Source organism: Daucus carota, chromosome 8 (genome assembly GCF_001625215.2).
Source record: "Daucus carota subsp. sativus chromosome 8, DH1 v3.0, whole genome shotgun sequence".
Taxonomy (NCBI): Eukaryota; Viridiplantae; Streptophyta; class Magnoliopsida; order Apiales; family Apiaceae; genus Daucus; species Daucus carota.
The window spans coordinates 20,282,720-20,302,635 of NC_030388.2; the positions used below are offsets into that span (position 1 = coordinate 20,282,720).

At 34.9% G+C, this 19,916-nt stretch overlaps 1 protein-coding gene across 1 annotated transcript; it reads right to left on the reverse strand.

Moving 5' to 3' along the window:
• Positions 1 to 1,011: 1,011 nt before the first annotated feature.
• Positions 1,012 to 1,599, reverse strand: LOC135148509 (uncharacterized). The gene has a single exon (XM_064083760.1). It carries the CDS (start codon positions 1,597 to 1,599, stop codon positions 1,012 to 1,014), a length of 588 nt encoding a protein of 195 aa, XP_063939830.1.
• Positions 1,600 to 19,916: the final 18,317 nt, after the last annotated feature.

The window sequence follows — 19,916 nt, forward strand, 5'->3', positions numbered from 1 at the left end:
AAACTTATTCTCATATTCAACCACAGACATATTTCCTTGTTTCAACTCTAAAAAGTTCAACTCCATTTGGTCTTGAAGAAACCTAGGAAAATACTTTTCTAAAAACAATTCCTTAAACCTCTCCCAAGTAATCTCAACTGTACCTTCCATACTCTTCACAGATTCCCACCAATACGTTGCTTCATTCTTTAAGTAATGACTGGCAAACTTTGTTTTCTGGTCCTCACTTGCTGGAAATAATTCAAAACACTTTTCCATTTCTTTTAGCCATGTTTGGGCTGCAACAGGATCTGCTGAGCCCTTAAACTCTGGAGGATGAACTGCCTGAAAAGTTTTAAAAGTTACCCTAGAACTTTCTTGATGTTGCTGTTGTCGGGTAAGATGAGCAGTTTGTTGTGCTAAAATTTGAATTAGTTGGGCCACAGCAGGATCTACTGGGCCTATGTTGACATTCTGGTTATCATTGTTATCATTGATGCTGTTGGTGCCTTCAGGATCACTGTTGGCACGAGTATGTCTTGTTGGAGGCATTCTGTAAAGAAGAAACAATTCACTTAGTCGTTTTAAATCAAATTCTCTTTTTATAAAAAGTTTTTAAGGAAACAGAATTATACATTTTTGAAAACATTTTTGAGATTGTTTAACTAAATAAATTGCATGCTTCTTTACAGAATGTACAGCAATAAAAGAAAGGGTGCAATATTCTCACAAGAGTTTATGATCGGTACTGAAAGTAAAGTAAAGTAAAACAAGTGCGATAAGGTAAAGGACAAGACTGTAAAGTAAAAGATGCTGATATATATAAGTCAGTGCTGGAGATACAAGCGTCAAGCGCTTTGTCAAAAGTAAGATACAACAACAGCAACAACAAACCTATCATCTAGTCAGCTCAGCTAGTCTATATATACATGTCAAAATCTGCTGACCTGATACAACTACTCACTACACACTGCATCATACACACTACTCACTATAATACTGATCATCTCCAACATCTGATATACTCCAGACCTATGGGAAGTCTGGGCCTCCGATAACCTCTAGCTGCTCCAAGACCCAACGAGCCCAATCTATAATATCCCCAGGGGTACCAAGTGGTGCAGTGATCCCACATAATCTCTCTACTGCCTCTGTCCTGAAAGTACGTATCTCCTCTCTCAACTGTCGCTCTCCCCTGTTAGGATCGAGATCCCTCATCGCCTGGGTCAGCTCTCCAATCTGGCCCAACAGCTCCTCTCTCTCCATCAGAAGTGCCTGGTAATAGTGATAGGGTACCGAAAGAGGGGAACACGGATAAGAGGGTCCGACACCTGAAAATCCAGAAGACTCATGCTCTGGTGGAGGTCCACGGATAGGAGGTCGTATAAGGGGAGCAGGTGGGGGCATCACAGGTGCGGGCGGGGGTATAGCCCTAAGTGGTATAGCTGCAATAGGGGTCTGTCCACTACGAGGGTATCCAGGTGGACGTGAAGGTCCAGCTACAGGTGGGGGTGTAAGTGCCCTGGGTGGAGATATAGGTACAACTCCAGGACGGGGTGGAAGTCCCTCAACCGTCGACTCTGAATGATCAGAATGAACCGGGGTACTGGGGCCTGACATGCCTGATAGTCTGAGAATCAACAGAACAAACACGCATACGAATCTGTATTCACTACCAAAATCAACCCTAAATCTATTACGAATTATCCTCCACCTCTCGACGTTCTATCTACCTATCACTCATTTCTAGTCCTAATCTTCTACCCAACCTAACAATCTAGGCTTGTTTCATTGACTTAAAACCTGGCTCTGATACCAACCTGTGGCGCCCTCCAAACCCGGGTCAGAAGTTTGGGGTCCACACCATAACATAAACCTGTAATTACTATAATATATGCAGTGACCCTTAATTGTCCATGGATCGCAACAGGTTAAAGTATAAAACAAGCCACAACATAACTTTAATTATTACAAACCCAAATCCCAAAATATAAACTTAATTCTTACAAGATTACACAGCATTTGTGTCTCGTTATTCAAACTAGTAGATATATATAAAAAGCCAGGCGCTGCTGATAGCTCTCTTCATCTCCTAGCCTGGAATCCTGGCCTTACCACTAGCCTGAGGGTCATCGTTACCAACTTTCTCTGCCTTCACTGGAAAGAACATAAAATACCGCAAGAGTGAGCTAACCAGCTCAGCAAGTATAACAATATCAATTTAAAATATTAATCATAAGCTGAAGGAAACCAGTGTCTAATGGAATCAATCTCAATACCAAGATTTGTTTTTAAAGTACGATTAGAATTGGATATTAAATTTATATTTAAAAATCAAAGGTTAGGCTGCTGATCAGTCAGACACTAACCCCGAGCAGGTCCCACCATGCTCGTTTATTGGATCCAAGGCACACATTGGCCTAAAGCGACCACTCATCTGGTCTGACCATTCATTTGGTCCAAGTTTAGAAAACTATCCAATTCTATCACAATCAAGATGATCAACAATATTATTCAATAAAATAGAAACATCAACATCATAAATAAATTTTGAAGCAGAAGCAGACTACTATTCAAAGTGTCTCAGATGGATCTCAAAGGAGGAATGAGAAATATCTTCATGGTTTAGCAAAGAATCAGACATTGCCTTATAGGATGGCAAAGCACATCAAAGTTTAGTGTTTATATGAAGAAGGGTTCTAGGTTCACAAAAAGAATCCAAGTATAAATGAATGCTTTTAAGATCAAGAAACTGGAGTTTATGGAAAGAATCAATCAACTGTAAGGTATATGTTATAACAGACGTTATTTGGGGTTGATCAACTGGTTAAAGTCTGAAAGATGGGTGATTGATAACTGGTTGAGGTATCGAGGGTATGTTTTTGAAATGAAATTAGGTTCTTGTGGAAATCATTTAGAAGTTTTAACGATTGAAGGTTTACAATTGAAATAGTTTTCGTAGCAGGTATCAAAGAATCGGTCAAAGGTTCAAGAATCAATAAGGTAAGTAATCCCTAATATAATTCAAGAAATCTGGTTGAAAGTTCGAGAATCAATAGGATAAATAATCCATGCTATAATTCAATAGGTCACAGGACTTCATCAGAAAGTTCACTAAATAATCACAACAGATACAACATATAATTGAAGGAAAGTCTCAGGGAACTTGCCTTATATAGCTGATCTCAAGTTTCATTTACGCTTGCTCGCTATACTATTTTATCACCACTTGCTTTTCCTTTTTACGTCTCGCTTCTCTGCTAATCACAGCAATCATCTATCAATATATGGTTTCATACTATTCTTATTATCACACCTTCGCAACGAGTTCCTAACTACCCTTCGTTTCATTTAAATCCGACTTACGGATCAAAAGATATGTCGAAACAATCCTATAATGTTCATGTAGACACGTAACACATCAATCAGATATGCCATAACACGTATCACATAAGATATTCAATGAAATTTATTTTTCAAAGAAGGTTTGAAGTCAAAAGGATTTTTCTGGCATTTGATATGAATTTTAGAACATTTTTCGGAATTAAAACGGGTCAAAGAATCATTTTATAAATAATTAATCAATTTTGGATACTCGAAATCAAGTCCGAAATCATTTGAAATCAATTAACGAGCTTCAACATATTTTAGAATAATATTTCAAAGCTCGAAACTATTTTTCGGAAATTTTAAAATCATTTAAAATAATTAAATCTAATTAATAAATCAATTAAAATTAATTAATAATTAATTAAAACAATTAATCAATTAATATTTAAATTAATTGACTAATTATAATAATTAATTACTAATTAAAATTAATTATTAAATTAAATCAGAATTTTTTTTTTTGAATTAATAAATAAAAAAACTAATTTTGAAATTAAAATAAATGATTTTCGAAATAAAAATTAAATAAATAAAACTTTTAAAAGATTTTGAAAGTCCAGGGTTTAATTTGCAAACTTTGAAACTTCGGTGACCGAAGTTCACCATCTCCAAAAGATCAGGGGCGCAACTGTAATTTTCCAGCCGCCACCCCTGCCGTCGCCGGAGATGGCGTCTCCGGCCTCCCCCAGCTTCCAAATTCTCCAGATCAAGCAACCAAGCTACCAGGAACTTAAAACCACAAACAAAACCACCGATCATTGCACCAAATGTCCGGGAACAGAAAACGAAAACCGCCGGCGGCGGCCTCGTTTTTCCAGCTTCCGGCGAGTCAAAAACGACTCGTTCAGTTGATTTGAATATACACGAATGCTCCTCTCAACTCCACTAACAAGCTGGCATCTTCAGATTCAGCAAAGGATTAACGGATTAAAAGTTCCTAATTTCTAATTGAAATTACTCAAGAACAATCAAGAACCCTAATTCTCCAATTCGAACATTAAACTCAAAATTGAACACGTTATTGAACTCCAAACCACGCATATGATATACCAAAATGATCACAATTCAGTCCTCTACAACATACCATCAAGAAATTACATAAACAACTTCAAAATCAAAAAATCCTAATTTAATCTTAATTATTTCGAATTAAAAACCTTAAATCTCTCCTCACCTGCTAATCTCTTGATGTTTTTGATGACAAAATCAGCTTCTACTCCTCAAAACCTTCGATTTGAGTGCTTAATCGCAAAAATCCGAGTCCGATAACGCTTCCAAATCCTGGTTTGAATCCAAGAACGCGAAGAACACTCTCTCGATAAACCCGTGTTTAACAGAGATTATAATTTCCCCAATGAATTAAGGTGCGGTTAAGGCTATGTATAGTTATGAAAATTAATACCCCTTTGGATCATATATGACACGAAAATACAATGTTTAATAGCTTTATATTAATAACACAGGTCCAATCGGTACCGGTTTTCGAGATAACTATCAAAACGGGGCTTTTTAATCAGTCATTAGTATGCGGGTCCCACTGCAATTATTACAAGATAAGGATGAATCAAAATATCTAGTTTCACGTTTATCGAGACAACCAGATAATTATCGATAATTTAAAATACCGAAAAACTCCGCCGGACCGGCTCCGGAACAAACCGTACTCCGGATCGAAAAAGTCAAAACATGAAAAGTGTCCGGAATATTCAAATTAGGCTAAAGGTGAATTTTGTTGAAATTTTCGGGAAGTAAAATCTCGGTACCGTTACAGGTTGACGGTTTTCGAAAAATTAAAATAATTAATAATTAACTATAATATACGTAATTAAATCCGTAAATCAAATATAAAATCATACAACAATGCATAAATCGATGTGAAAATATCTAAATAAACTATATTTTGTACTGAACATATAAAAATTGATATTCCTCAAATTTAATCAGAAATGCATAACTAAATTAATAGAACAGGAACCAATTAATTCACAAAAATTCACATAATATTTATATAATATTCATTAATCATTCAAATAATTACACGGATAATCCCAGATGTTACAATAAATACGTTTATAACCGAAATAACCGAATTATATATATATTATTTTAAATTATAATATATATAATATAATAGATAAATAGTTAATAGAATAGAATAATCACATACACATGAGAGAGTGAGGTCGTGACTCAGTACACACACACAACCCTAATCTAACAAACCCACTCCCTAGTTACAGGCTCTCCGCCTCTGCCCTTTCCATCAATTCCGGCCAACAGCCTGTCGCGCCACCGGAAACACCGAGCACAGCCTTCTTCATCTCTCCCATAGCCTCCCTCGACCTCCAGATGCGGCGTCGTTGCCGCCCTCTTCACCACCACTCCGGCTACACGCCAACGCCAGACTCCCTTCTCCGATCAATAAACAATCAACCAACGCAACAACACCGACATCCAGGCAATACACAATCATCACACAGATCTGATTATACAGATTGGTATGTTACACAGGGCTGATAACCTCACCTGAACGCTCGAATCCTCAAACTCAAAATTTCTCTCCACCGTGTGTTTTCCTCTTATTTTGAATCTAAATTTTACTTTTTATTCAATTTAGTTCTGGCCACACACAAGTGACACAGCTGCTGCATAATTCTAAATTCGGTTTTTTCATAACCGAAACCGAATTAATCGAATTATTTCGGTTCGGTTTCGGTTCGGTTTAATAGATAATTCGGTTCAGTTCGGTTTAATAAAATATTTGCATTTCAGTTTTCGGTTATTTCGGTTCGGTTTTGAACCGAACCGACCGAATGCTCAGCCCTACTTATCTCGTTGCTATTTGACAGAATCAAAATTAATCTGTTATTTTATTAACCATTTCCCTAATTTATTTTGTCACGGGTTTAATGGACACTATCAAGCCTGAGATATATCATGGGGGTGAATTCAAAACAAGGGAAGGAATATATTACTGCAAGGGAGGTAAATGCGATACCATCTATGGGGTTGAGATTAATGACCTTTTATTAGAGCGCTTCTTAGCTTATTTTAATGGCAGTGGTTATGAAAATGGTCTTAAACTTTATTACAAGAAACATCTGCCTGTAGATAAAGAAGTTTATAAATTGTTGTGGAATCATGAGTCAATTGAAGAGTTACGTGTTGATGCAATAAAATCAGGTTTTGTCTCAATATATGCTGATCATTGCGCTGAAGAACAAAAAAAAGATTTTAGTAATAGTGTTGAACATGACTGGAATTTGTTAGATGATGGTGATGAATTAGATGATCCTGATTATAGAAAGGATGATGATAGTGAATGTAGTATTGACGAGGAATTGTTATCTGGTGATGATATTGATGTGGAATCTGATGTTGATGAAGAATTGGAGGAAATTAGAGAGAAGAAAAGAATGTTAAGAGAAGGAAATATTAATCCTTTGAAAGATGGTAATCCACAAAATATGAACATTTTTTTGTTGTGAAAAGTGAGCTCTTGCGGTATCCACCATCGTCCCAAAATCGATGTGAGTCTTATAGATCTCCCAAAATACCGTAGAAATCCTTTTTAGAATGATAATCAAACCACATACAGAGACACACAAGAACAACAAAACATCGCACACTGACATCCCAATAAGATGGGCACACACTAATATTATTTGTTCCAGAAAAAGGCTATATGCTTTTAATTTCATTTTTCAAGCATAAAGAGAACTTTGTGAAATTAGATTCTTTTTTTCAGCTCTATATAGAACATAAGTTGACTATCATCTGCTATCTCAAAAGGAGGATATTCATCTCTTACTTAATAATCTATTCTAATCTCAACTAACTCAGGTTCCAATTAACTTGATTTCGATGGATATCATTGCGACCAATATGTTGTAATTATAATAATTGGGAAACAACAATCCACGCTCAAAGTTGATATATTTAGTTTTCATCCCATTCTCCACTTTGTAGGAGTATAACATCAATTTTTCATTTTTCTGCAACCAAATGTAATATTAACATATGAAACTTGTCATTTTTCATTTTGTAATTTTAAAAACACCAGCAGTATATTTAAAACCCCAATAGTTAATTGAGGTTGTTATAAAATAATCTCTACTATTTATTAATGTACGTATAATATGTAGGATTTTTGCATAACACTTAAATATGAAAAACATTAGTTTTATATATAGCTACAAATCCTTAAAATATGACAACACAAGTATATTATGTGAATTATTCATACATCATATACACATTTATATATAAGGTTAGACGGCAGTGTTTCTCTAAAAAAATTTGAGAGTATAATTGTAAACAAAGAAATTAGTTGTGTAACAATGCACATTATTCTAACCTTGGGTTGGGGTGGGGTGGGGTGGGGGGGGGGGGGGAACGAGAGGGGGGCTAGGGGACGCTAGACTAGAGCTGTAATTCGAGTCGGGCTGCTTGCGAGCTCGCCCGGCTCGAACTCGTTAACTGGGCTTGACTCGACTCGACTCGTTAAACTAGCCGAATTCGGTCAAAGGTTCCGGCTCGTTTAATTTAACGAGATGGCTCGACTCGACTCGTGAAAATAAACGAGCCGAGTTCGGTTAGAGGTTTAGGCTTGATTTAGTGTAAAATTATACGAGCTGGCTCGCTTGACTCGTTAAAACCGGCTCGTTTATCTAAACGAGCCAGCTCGACTCGACTCATGAAATTAAACGAGTCGAGTTCGGGCAAAGATTTAGACTCGATTAGTTAAACGAGTCGGCTCGGCTCGACTCGATTAAACTTGGCTCAAATTAGGCTCGGCTCGAAACTCGGCCGGCTCGGCTCGAATTACAGCCCTACGCTAAAAATACCCTTAACCTCGAAAAACTAGTGTATTTTTTTTGTCCCTGCTGAATCATAGATGTCAACATATATTTTTTAAATGTCCTATGAGAATAAAGAGGTGGCTTATTTTGTAAAATTTGTTTAAAACATATAAATGATAATATCTAGCATAAAAAGAATAAAAGTGAAGATTTTAGAAATTAAAACAAATTTAGTAAAATTAATCTTTAACTTAAGTAATTTAACCAGAAAAAAAGAGGAAAGACAACATTACAGTATAGCCTAACTCACAAGTCGTCTAGATTCAATTGATGTTTCCATATTTACTTAATACTCTATCTTCTCACTTGCTTTCCAATTTTCAAGATATAATAAATTGATTGATTATCTTTTTATTATTATTTATTTTGTTCACGAATTTCTTGATTCTTGGACAAATGGTTAATATTTAATTTTTTTGTATCATTTGTGATTTTGTATAATGAAATTGTTAATCGAGGTTCTCCAAGAATTAGAATTTGAAGGGTGTTCTCTTACACATATGTCGTCGTTTGATCTTGAATTGACTTGGGATGTCCTTGCTAATTAGAATGATAATTTAGACTTCTTTGTTAGTTGTGAATTAAAATGTGGTAGTCTGATTCGGTACTCTCGAATTACATTAAATTACCACGGGAGTCATGAAATTACAGTTATTAGTTGTTGCTATGTCTAAATGTTCTCCTGTGAGTGATTTTTTTTTATCATCTTTATCGTATTGTGAATTTGGTCAGGACTTCGTGTAAAAATATAAATGAAATGCTTTAATGAAGACAATATAAACTTACACACAAAAATGAGTTTAAAAAGTGGTGATGTATTTTCTTTAAAAGGGAAGTATCAATAAACATCTTTAACTCGACGCGGAGATACACAGTGGATTCACATCATGGAACAATATTTTATTTTCTTATGTGATCATCAGTAGTAAAAATGCTTAATTGGGGATGTAAAAACATATATTTCAGCCACCCCAAGATTTTAATCCTGGTTCGAGCATTGCTTGGGTGACACATCCCCACACTACATTGTGTATTTATTATATGATTATAAAATCATTTATGGTATTACATTTTTTTTATGTGTATCTATATTAGTCAGTTATATACAAAGACATTTTAGATATCCTAGTGACGATTTTGTCATTCACAACATTTTTTGCAATTTAATCGAATTAAGAAACTAATAACACTGTCATCTGACGTAATTATATTACATAGATTTCTATAGATTACCGTCGAACTTTTATACAAAATTTACGAAAAATCATGATAAAACAGAGTTATAAGACCTAAACATGGTTCATATAAATCTCTTACATATTAGAGATATTGCTAAGATTATAAAATCTATTACCAAATTCTAATGAATATCAGTTTAGAAATTTCATAAAAACTCGTACGCATTTAAAGACCATCAAATACGGGATAATGAAGAGTAATGATTTCAGCAAGAGCAGCCGGATGGACTACTATAGTGAGTCTAGTGACTACTAGAATAGAGTTAAGTCAAAAAGTATGGTATAGCAGCCTTTTCGAGCGAGCCTCTGGGATCTCCTGTAAACCCACATGATATGGTAAACGGAGGATATTAGGGAAAGCGGTGAGTGGAGATTCCCCTGCAGAGAGCCGGATGAGGGGAGACCTTCACGTCCGGTTCGGAGGGCGGGGATATCCCAACCATACTATCATTATGCCTTTGCAATGTTACTTGGTTCAACTCTATTTGTGACCTTTTCTCATATGTGGGACTCTCTATCTTTTTGGGTAGATAATCGATCGTCTATCCAAATGAAAGACGATCGATTATCTACCCAAGAATATAGAAGAGTCCCACATACGAGAAACTAATAACATTGTCATCTGACGTAATAATATTACATAGATTTCTATAGATCACCGTCGATCTTTTATACAAAATCTACGAATAATCGCCGTAAAACAGAGTTATAAGATCTAAACATGGTTCATAAAAATCTCTTACATAGCAGAGATATTGCTAAGATTATAAAATATATTACCAAATTCTAATGAAATATCAGTTTAAAAATTTCATAATTACTCGTACGCATTTAAAGACCATCAAACTTGAACTTATATGAATCGAATACTATAATATTTTTAACATAATTTGTAATCTTGGTTAAATACCACAAAAGATAATTTAGAACCACAAGTTAAAATCTAAAGATCTTAATATGCTTTTTCATGATAAAAGGATAATCCTGGATTTAATCATATAAAAAAAGGTTCAAGAATGAAGATTGAGCTCCTTAAACTTGTTCAAAAACTGCATAGCCACAAATTGTTGACTAAGATAACCAACCTAGCTATCTTACATAAGCTAGATCTATTTGTGGCGACATTTAAATAGTTGAATCTCCAACGGAAAGACGGAGCTCCAAATCTGGTTCTTCTTTACTACTTGACCCTGGAGCTGCCGAACTCCCTGAGACCGATGAATCAGTGCGAGCTCTCTTGCGCTTTTGTTCCGTTTCTTTTTCTTCCTGCACAATTAATGAAATATAGTCTCTCTATTAAGCTTGTTTTTGTGTAATTCTGTTTTCAATCTTGTGTATATACATTTCATACTTTAACAAGTCTTGTTACATACAGTTTGGGGTACATGAGTTGAAGATGGTGCAGGAGCAGAAGTATGCCACACAGACGGTGATGGAGCACCATGTATCTGAAAGTTGTTTAAACCCCCCTGTAAAACCAACAAAAAATGATAGATATATTTCAAGTCATATAAAAAGAAATGAAACATGGACTTATACTTATTAAACATATACGATACGATACCATTAGGCCTTGAACACCTGCCAGAGCTGGTGCAGCCACAGAAGGAGCCACAGGAGGATTCAGAAATGGGGGCACCTACATAGATGACGTTAACAACCATAGATGGGACTCTTTTTACTCAAATTCAACATAAAAAAAATTAATAATTGTTTTTTTAGTATATGTGTCTACCATCAAATGCCATTTTATAAGTTTTACTTATTTTGATTGACAGCTAATTTCTAATATTGGTGGGCCCTTTTATATACAAAACTGCAAATGCATATTTAGACAATAAATGATTACAATATCTAGAATCCAAAGATTTATTTGAAAATGAGGCCGTTTAAAAAATCTCCAAAGAATATATCTCTATTAGATATTCTATTTCTATTTTAGTTGTATCGTTATATTCGAAAATCAGTATCATTATATTTTCTATATAGTGGATATCTTTTTTGCACTTTATAAAATCAATAGTTGTTTTCCTAATATGTGTCTACCGGCACATGTCATTTTATAAGTTTTACTTATTTTGATTGACAGCTAATTTCTAATATTGTGGGGCCCTTTATATACAAAACTGCAAATGCATATAATTTATAATTTAGTGGGGACAAACCCAATTATAAGAATTGAAGATATAGATATATGATTACAATCTGGCCACAATTTCATAATGATAAGAAATTTAAAATATCCAAAATTTAAATTTAGTATGACTTAAGGAATAACTAAATATCTATTTTCCTTATTTTGATGATATCATATAAAGGTCAATCCATTGTCACTCTTCCCACATTTTTATATATATGCTCCATATTTTTGATAAAATAAAAGTAATATCTTATACACGTTTATCAAGAGATTTTAATTAAATTGATTAGAAAAAAAAGATTTTAATATAATCAATCTTATTATTTCACCAAAAAATTAATGATTATAGGAAGCTGGCTTTATTTTTTACAAATTTTACAGATTTGGAAATAACTACCCTCACGACCAGGATATGTGATATCTTATTAGTTTTTAGTTTATATTAGGAAGTACTGTTTAGAAATTATCATGGTTACTATGGGAAAAATCCTTTTTTATTTATAAAATAATTAAGGGTAAAATCTTAAACTACATACATATACAAGTTTGATGATCTTTACCATATATTGGTCAATTACACGTAGTTAAATTCCTTGTAAATAGATTACAAGTATTTATTGGATTAATGTATATATTTTTAGTTTGAGTTTTGAATAATTTTATTAGATTATTAAAATTTAGGTATTTTAGTTTTTATTTTAATAATTCGTGAAAAAATATCAAAATATTCAATTATTTATATTGAAGTGAGTTTTTTTTTTTTTTGAAAAGATATTGAAGTGAGTTATAATCTGTACATATTTAATCAAAATTTAAATTTGTTCATACAAAATTGATAATTTTCAATGAGGTTTTCACAAAATTTTATAAAATTTATAATATTTAATATTTATGAAATCCTTTAAAATAGAAAAATAATAAAGTGTCTCTGAATCGTGTTGGATTTAATAAACTGGTATTCATTTCTTAAAAGTGTTAAAGCCCGGGTAAAGTTCATGAGATTTGAAGGTATTTGCAAGAAACTCATAAGAATGCATCAAATGATGAAGACACGACATCTAAAAAGATATTTAAAATTTAACAAATGCATAATGAAATAGGTCGAATCACATTATCAAAACTACCATATTGGAGTAAATCTTGCACTCTAAAGCATACTTGGGATAGCCTTTGTCTAGAGAAACATCCAACATTCTATAGTTTTGAAAAATTTTATTTGCACATAATTTAAAATTTTGACCATAACTCTGATCAAAGACAAATACTTAGTGGATTATTTTCAGAAAAATTCTCACGAACATGAAAACAAACTCAAACTCAAGTTCAAACTCTTACAACCACGGGACATTTGAACAAACCCAAACTCTTTTAAAGGACTGCAGCCCTAAAAATGGGTTAAAAAATAATTCAACGCCAATATAAAAAATTCTAAATTATACTATAAGAAAAATGAGTATTTCCCACCATCAAATTGGTAGGAAATATTAATGTTACATTTACTACCAATGGTATTGATGGTAATTTCTTGAGTAGAAAATATTGTTGGTGAAAAATGAATTACACCTATGATCAATCTAGGACCCATTTATTGACGTGGACCGCTAGGTGTCCAAGACCCACAAGTATATATAGCCGCCTATGTGTCAAGGCCCCATACATATGAGTTGTCACGTCATTTGTTAAAATTTTATGTCGGATGTCATTTCTTATCTAAATTTCTTCCTAATTTCATTCACTACCAAGTTATTAGTAGAAAATGATGATTTTAAAATTGTTTGAATATGGTAGGAAATGTTCAAGTGGGTGGGAGTTATAATAAAAATTTAAGTTTTAATTTTCACCTGTTCATAAAAAATCAGAATACCATTTCAAACATTACAAACTCTAAAATATGCAATCATTCACATTGTATAATATAAGAATATAATCAAACCATTCCATTCACAGTCAAAAATAAGAGAAAATGCCCAAAATAACCAATCTTCAGTGACCATATATCCAAAATACATACTCTCGGCAAAAGTGTCATTTTTAACCACACAGCCACGCTATCCACAAATGTGTATATCATATAAAATTAATGATTGCACAGAGATTGTTTTTTCTTTATATAGAGCTCCTGAGCTTAACTCAAAATTCAAATAATTTCACAGGTACATACACACAGACAAATGTTACTTGCTCTGTTGACGTTGGTGAGACTTGGAAAAAAAGTCTGGGTAGTCTGCATTTCCATTCTCTGGTGAGAGTTGATGATGATAGGGTTGAGGACAATCTATACTTAATTATCAAGAGATGTTAGGTATAGATTTAATATACCAAACACATTCATGTGTGTGTCTGTCTAGTCTAGGTGGTGGAGTGCCAAGATCTGGCTGACTTGCGCATCTTAGTTATGCGTATTCTGGAAAAATGCGCATGTATCACATGCGTATACTTTAAAATCAGTTTTATAAAGATTAAATAAGTTTAAACACGCAGATTTAAAATGCGTCTTCCTATACGCATTCCTATACGCATCCTGAGTATGCGTAATTTTTTGGTTATTTTGGATACTCATACCGAGTGTGGGTATTTTAGACCTAGTCTTATAAAAATTGGTTAATTAAGGCGTTCACCCCAAAAATAACCATCGCATTAAAATTAATCCAACACAATCACCTTATAACATCATTTCATGAATACTCATCCATCACTCCTCCGACACATACAAAAACACCTACCACCATTTTGCAACATTCTGTTAAATGATGTGAATATCAAAAGTTATATATTATATCAAGTTAAATAACCATATGTCACACCAAAGTAACGCAACTAAAATTGAGCCAAATATATACCATACCAAATTTAGATATTCTATCGATTAAGGCATTAGCTAATTATCAGAACTGCTTCTGGCTTCCTCATCATAGCTCTCATTATGGAGACTAGCATCGCAATCGTCTTCTACCTATTCCTTCGGAACCTGCAGGCTAAAAGCATAAATTATAGAATATAGTATTCAATTACAATGGTGATGGAGCTAACAATTTAAAGTTTGAAATAAATAATTTGTTTTCTTGAGATCAGATCGCTGCACCTTAACATATGATGGAACATAGGATCCCTCTAATCACGTGAGGACCTTCTCTAACGCTTTGCTATTACAACTTGTAAACAACCCCATCAAGTTCAGGGCCTTTCCTCAAACTCTAGGGGGATGGTGCAATGCTGGTATAGCCGCCTCTCAACAAACTCTATTGACACTTTTAAGGAGTAAAGCAACTTTCATATCTCCGTTTGTTAGCGAAAAGGTTCCCAAGAAGAGCTTTGCTTCACTAATGGGTATTCGTCAAGGGGAAAGTGAAATTTTGTGGGACTACATGAATTGCATTACTAAAGAAGCTATCAAGATTTTGGACGTTCATATATCGTTGTCATAATTGGATTGAGTCAAGGAACTACAAATGACAATTTTGGATGATCTCTAGCCAAGAAAGCACCCGAAAGCATGGTGGCGTTGCAAGAAAGGGTTGGAAAATATATCAAAGCCGATGAAAGCCGATGAAAGGATTTTAAAGACTCAAAGAAAGGAAAGGGATATTATGATCATGATGATAAATGGAAACATCCTAAAATACAAAGAAATAGTGACGAAATTAAGAAAAAAAATTGTCCCTTAATATGCTAAATACTGTCGATTAAATGTTCCACGCCGTCAGATATTGCTTAACATTGAGAAGGACAGAGATTAGAAGTGGTCAAAGCCACTCCATGCAAACACAAACAGTAAGAACCAACATCTATATTGTGACTGTCATAAAGATAAAGGGCACAACAATAATGATTGTAGGTAGCTTAAAGATGAGATTGAATCTCATATAAGAAGATGAAAACTGAATAAAATATGAATGACGAAGGTTATAGCTTCAACAATCAGAGTTATCAGGATCGAGAAGACATGTATAAACACCCCCAAGCTCGAGGAATAATTGTTAACATGATCTATGGAGGTCCTACCGGAACAGGATCCTCAAAAAATTCTAGGAAGGCATATCCTCAGAAGGTTATGCAGGTAGAAAAAGAAGCCCCAACGCACGCTAAAACTGATGTTACTAAGACCTTTGGTGATTCCAACTTGAATGGGATTATCAAGTTCCCACATGATGATCCTCTAGTTATTATCCTCATGATTGGAAAGTCGTCGATTAACAGAGTTTTGGTAGATAATGAAGCTTCCGTCGACATTCTTTTCCATCATGCTTACTGAAGATGGAATATAATGGTTCACAATTGACTCCTTCCACTATACCAATATATGGATTTAATGGAGTGAAATCTAAAGTTGAAGGAATATACTACTCCCCATGACTAGGGGAACCGAACCCCGTATAACGACCCATATGTTGAATTCCTAGTGATTAAGTTAGTTCATCCTATAATGTGATTCTGATGGCAAGGAGTTGTTATATTTTTGTATGAGACAACAATGCTATGAGAGGACAAGTCCTGCCCATCCAATGGAATGATTACGTGATTTGTCCCTCGTGAGCCTTACCAAGATAACCACACGAAGGTCTCAAAAGATTACCAAATAATTTTCAAAAATATAGGAAGTAATTCAAAAAATGCCCCTAAGGAGAAAAATCTGAATGAAATGTCTAGTTTAGAGCCATGGGAACGGCTTGATGAAATCTCTATAAGGGATTCAAAAGAAAAGTTATGTACTGAAACTAACATGCCATATAACCTGAAGGGAAGGCATGCTTGGGAATCTGAACTAAAAAAAATAGTTTGGTAGGCTATCTCAACTACAGTAAGATATAGATAAAGTACTCTCTCGATATTGGTCCTTCTCACAAGAAATGAGTGAAAAGGAACAACAAAAAATAATTTAATTGGAAGACACTCTTTACGAGCTTATGTCAAGTTTTTTGGATATATGGGGGCAACATAAACTTGACTCCACAGAACTCGTTGAAGCCAAATAAAAGAAAAAAGGGAATTATAACCCTAAGGATTACTCGAGTATATAGGAGAGGTAATGGTAAACCACCACCACCACCCCCCCCCCCAAGATAATGGCGCAATCTCCCTCAAATAATGGAGTAAGCTCTCACTAATTGTAAGAAGAAAGGACGATTCGAAACTAAGGCTTTGAGTCGTAGCCCTCGATCCTTCTCATAAAGTAGATGAAGGAATACTTATGCAGTTACTAGTTAAAAGTAATAAGGCATAACCAATATTATATCTTAGAAGTAGCGCTTCAGGATTGCGATTTGAATTCATTGTTCAAATTCGCCGAAATAAATAGCTCTAGGGCATTATCATAAAGATCTCTTTAATAAATCTCTAACAATGATTATTTTCTAAGTTTAAAAAAATTAGGAGGATTTTAAATTGATAGTACAGTCACTACATAAATGAAATGGAGAACATACTTTAATGAAAAATTAACTAAACATCGAGGCCACAATAGGAACATTTATCCAGACTTCCAGGGTTAAAAGGTCATTAAGCCTTTAATTATATCAGGGTTTTTTTTAAGAAAACAGCACTTGCATTAATCAAATAGAATCATACACAAGGCTCTCATGAACAAAGTTAGGAGGGTTAGTAATCCACTCCTGCAAATCTAACATAGAACTCGTCGCTCTAGCTAACTTATGAGCAACGACATTCGCAGATCTATGAACAAATTTAACTAGCACATTCTCAAAGTGCTTACAGTAATCAACACAATCAAGAACTATTGTGTGAAAATATTGTTGGAGAGTGATTCAAAAAACAGCCAAGGTAGAATAAGCAGTCAGAAAGAGCATTACACGTGTTCCGATATTTTCTCTTTTTGCAGTTACGTTTAGATAATAACTGGTAGCAATCTTTTAGTATATTAGTTGTAGTGGGTTGCTATTTTCTCTCTATTAGTTGCTACTTTTTCTCCATTATCTGTTAGTTGTATTGTGGGATACAAAGCCTGCATATAAAGGCTTGTTGCACGTCTCTTTATCTTATGCTGAAAAATAAAATCTTATTCTAGCAGTTTACTCAGTATTCTATTCTGGTCATTATCTCTAGCAAATATCCATCATTGTGGTATCAGAGCCAGGTTCGATTAAGGAGTTGGGCGACGTCAACCATGGCAGATAGTTCAGGAAACATCTCGCACGCAATGATTCCACAATTCTCCGGCGAAAGCTACGACTTCTGGAGCATAAAAATGAAGACTTTATTCAAATCAATGGAGTTGTGGGATCTTGTTGAGAAAGGGTTCTCGGACCGAGATAATGATGCAAACAGGTTAAGAGAAAACAAGAAAAAGGAAGCTAAGGCTTTGTTTTTCATTCAGCAAGCAATGCATGAGACAATCTTTTCAAGAATCGCATCAGCAACAAAGGCGAAGGAAGCTTGGGATATTTTGAAGACTGAATTTCAAGGATCAGCCAAAGTGATTGAGGTTAAGATCCAAATTCTTAGTCGTGATTTTGAGACCTTGTTAATGAAGGATGGAGAATCAGTTCAGGAATTTCTCAGTAGGGTCTCTGGAATTGTTAGCCAGATGAGGGCACTAGGTGAAACAATTCCCGATAAGAAAATCGTTTGCAAAGTATTGAGAAGCCTCCCACAAAAATTTGACTCTGTTGTTTCAGCAATAGAATAATCTAAGGATCTGTCCACTTACTCATTTGATGAGTTGAAAGGTTCATTACTCACACATGAAGCAAGGCTTCGTAGAACTGAAGAGAAAATTGAGGACAAAGCATTTCATGTTGCAGGAGAGAACTATAATCAACGAGAAAGTACGGGCAGGGGTCGTGGACACATGTATCGTGGAAGAGGTGGAAGAGGTGGAAGAGGCAGAGGACAAAGGCAATCAGTCCAATGCCATTATTGTAAAAAATATGGGCATGTCATGGCGAATTGTTGGAAGAGAGAAAATCAAGCAAGCTATGCGGAAGAAGAGGCTGAGGATCAGGAGCAAGAAGCAAAGCTGTTTATGGCAAAGATTGATGATACAAAGCTTGCTGATAGTGTTTGGTTCCTGGACAGCGGGTGCTCCAATCATATGACTGGCGTGAAAGTCATGTTCACAGAATTTGATGAAAATTGCAATGTCAAAGTACGCCTCGGGGACAACAAGCTCATCCAAGTAGCTGGCAAAGGCACCGTAGGAATCAATGGCAACGGTATGACTAAATTTTTGAGTGATGTCTATTATGTGCCTAGTTTATCTCAAAATTTGCTAAGTGTCGGACAACTGATGACATCTGGGTATTCAATTACATTTGATGATGGAGCATGTGTGATTAAAGAAAAGCACTCTGCAAAAGTTATAGCTAATATTCCCATGACTCAAAACAAACTCTTCCCACTTGTGGTGTCAAACATAGAAAAATATGCCCTACCTGTTAAAGAAGATAATGAGTCAAGGTTATGGCACTTAAGGTATGGACATTTGAATGTAAATGGTTTAAAGTTATTGAGCCAACGAGGAATGGTTTCTGACCTTCCAAAAATTGAGGCTATAAACTTATGTGAGAGTTGTGTACTTGGAAAGCAATTTCGAAAACCATTCCCTGTCGGAAACTCTTGGCGTGCATCTAAGTGTCTTGATCTTGTACATGCTGATTTGTGTGGTCCAATGAAAACAATGTCATTAGGAGGATCTCGTTACTTCTTATTATTCACTGATGATTGTAGTCGCATGAGCTGGGTATTTTTCTTACAATTAAAATCAGAGACATTTGAGGCCTTCAAAAAATTTAAGGCATTTGTTGAGAAGCAAAGTGGCAGAGTTCTGAAAGTACTACGCACAGATAGAGGTGGTGAGTTTTTATCGAAGGAATTTACAAGCTTCTGTGAAAAAGAAGGAATCCGCAGAGAGTTAACAGCCCCATATACTCCTGAACAAAATGGGGTGGCAGAACGCAAAAACGTACGGTTGTGGAGATGGCCAGAAGTTTAATGAACTCAAGGGGTCTTCCGAAACAATTCTGGGCAGAAGCCATTGCAACATCAGTATATCTCTTAAACCTTTCACCGACTAAAGCTGTATTAAATAAAACTCCGTATGAAGCTTGGAGCGAGGAGAAGCCTTTAGTGAGCCATCTTAAGATCTTTGGTTGTATTGCCTATGCCATGATTGATTCATGTAAACGCAGTAAACTTGATGAGAAATCAGTCAAGTGTATCTTTGTTGGTTACTGTCCACAATCTAAAGCTTACCGCCTCTGTGATCCAAGTAAAATGCAGATACTCATACGCCGGAATGTCATCTTTAATGAAGAAGAAAGTTGGAAATGGGAAGAGGCTTCAGAGGGTACT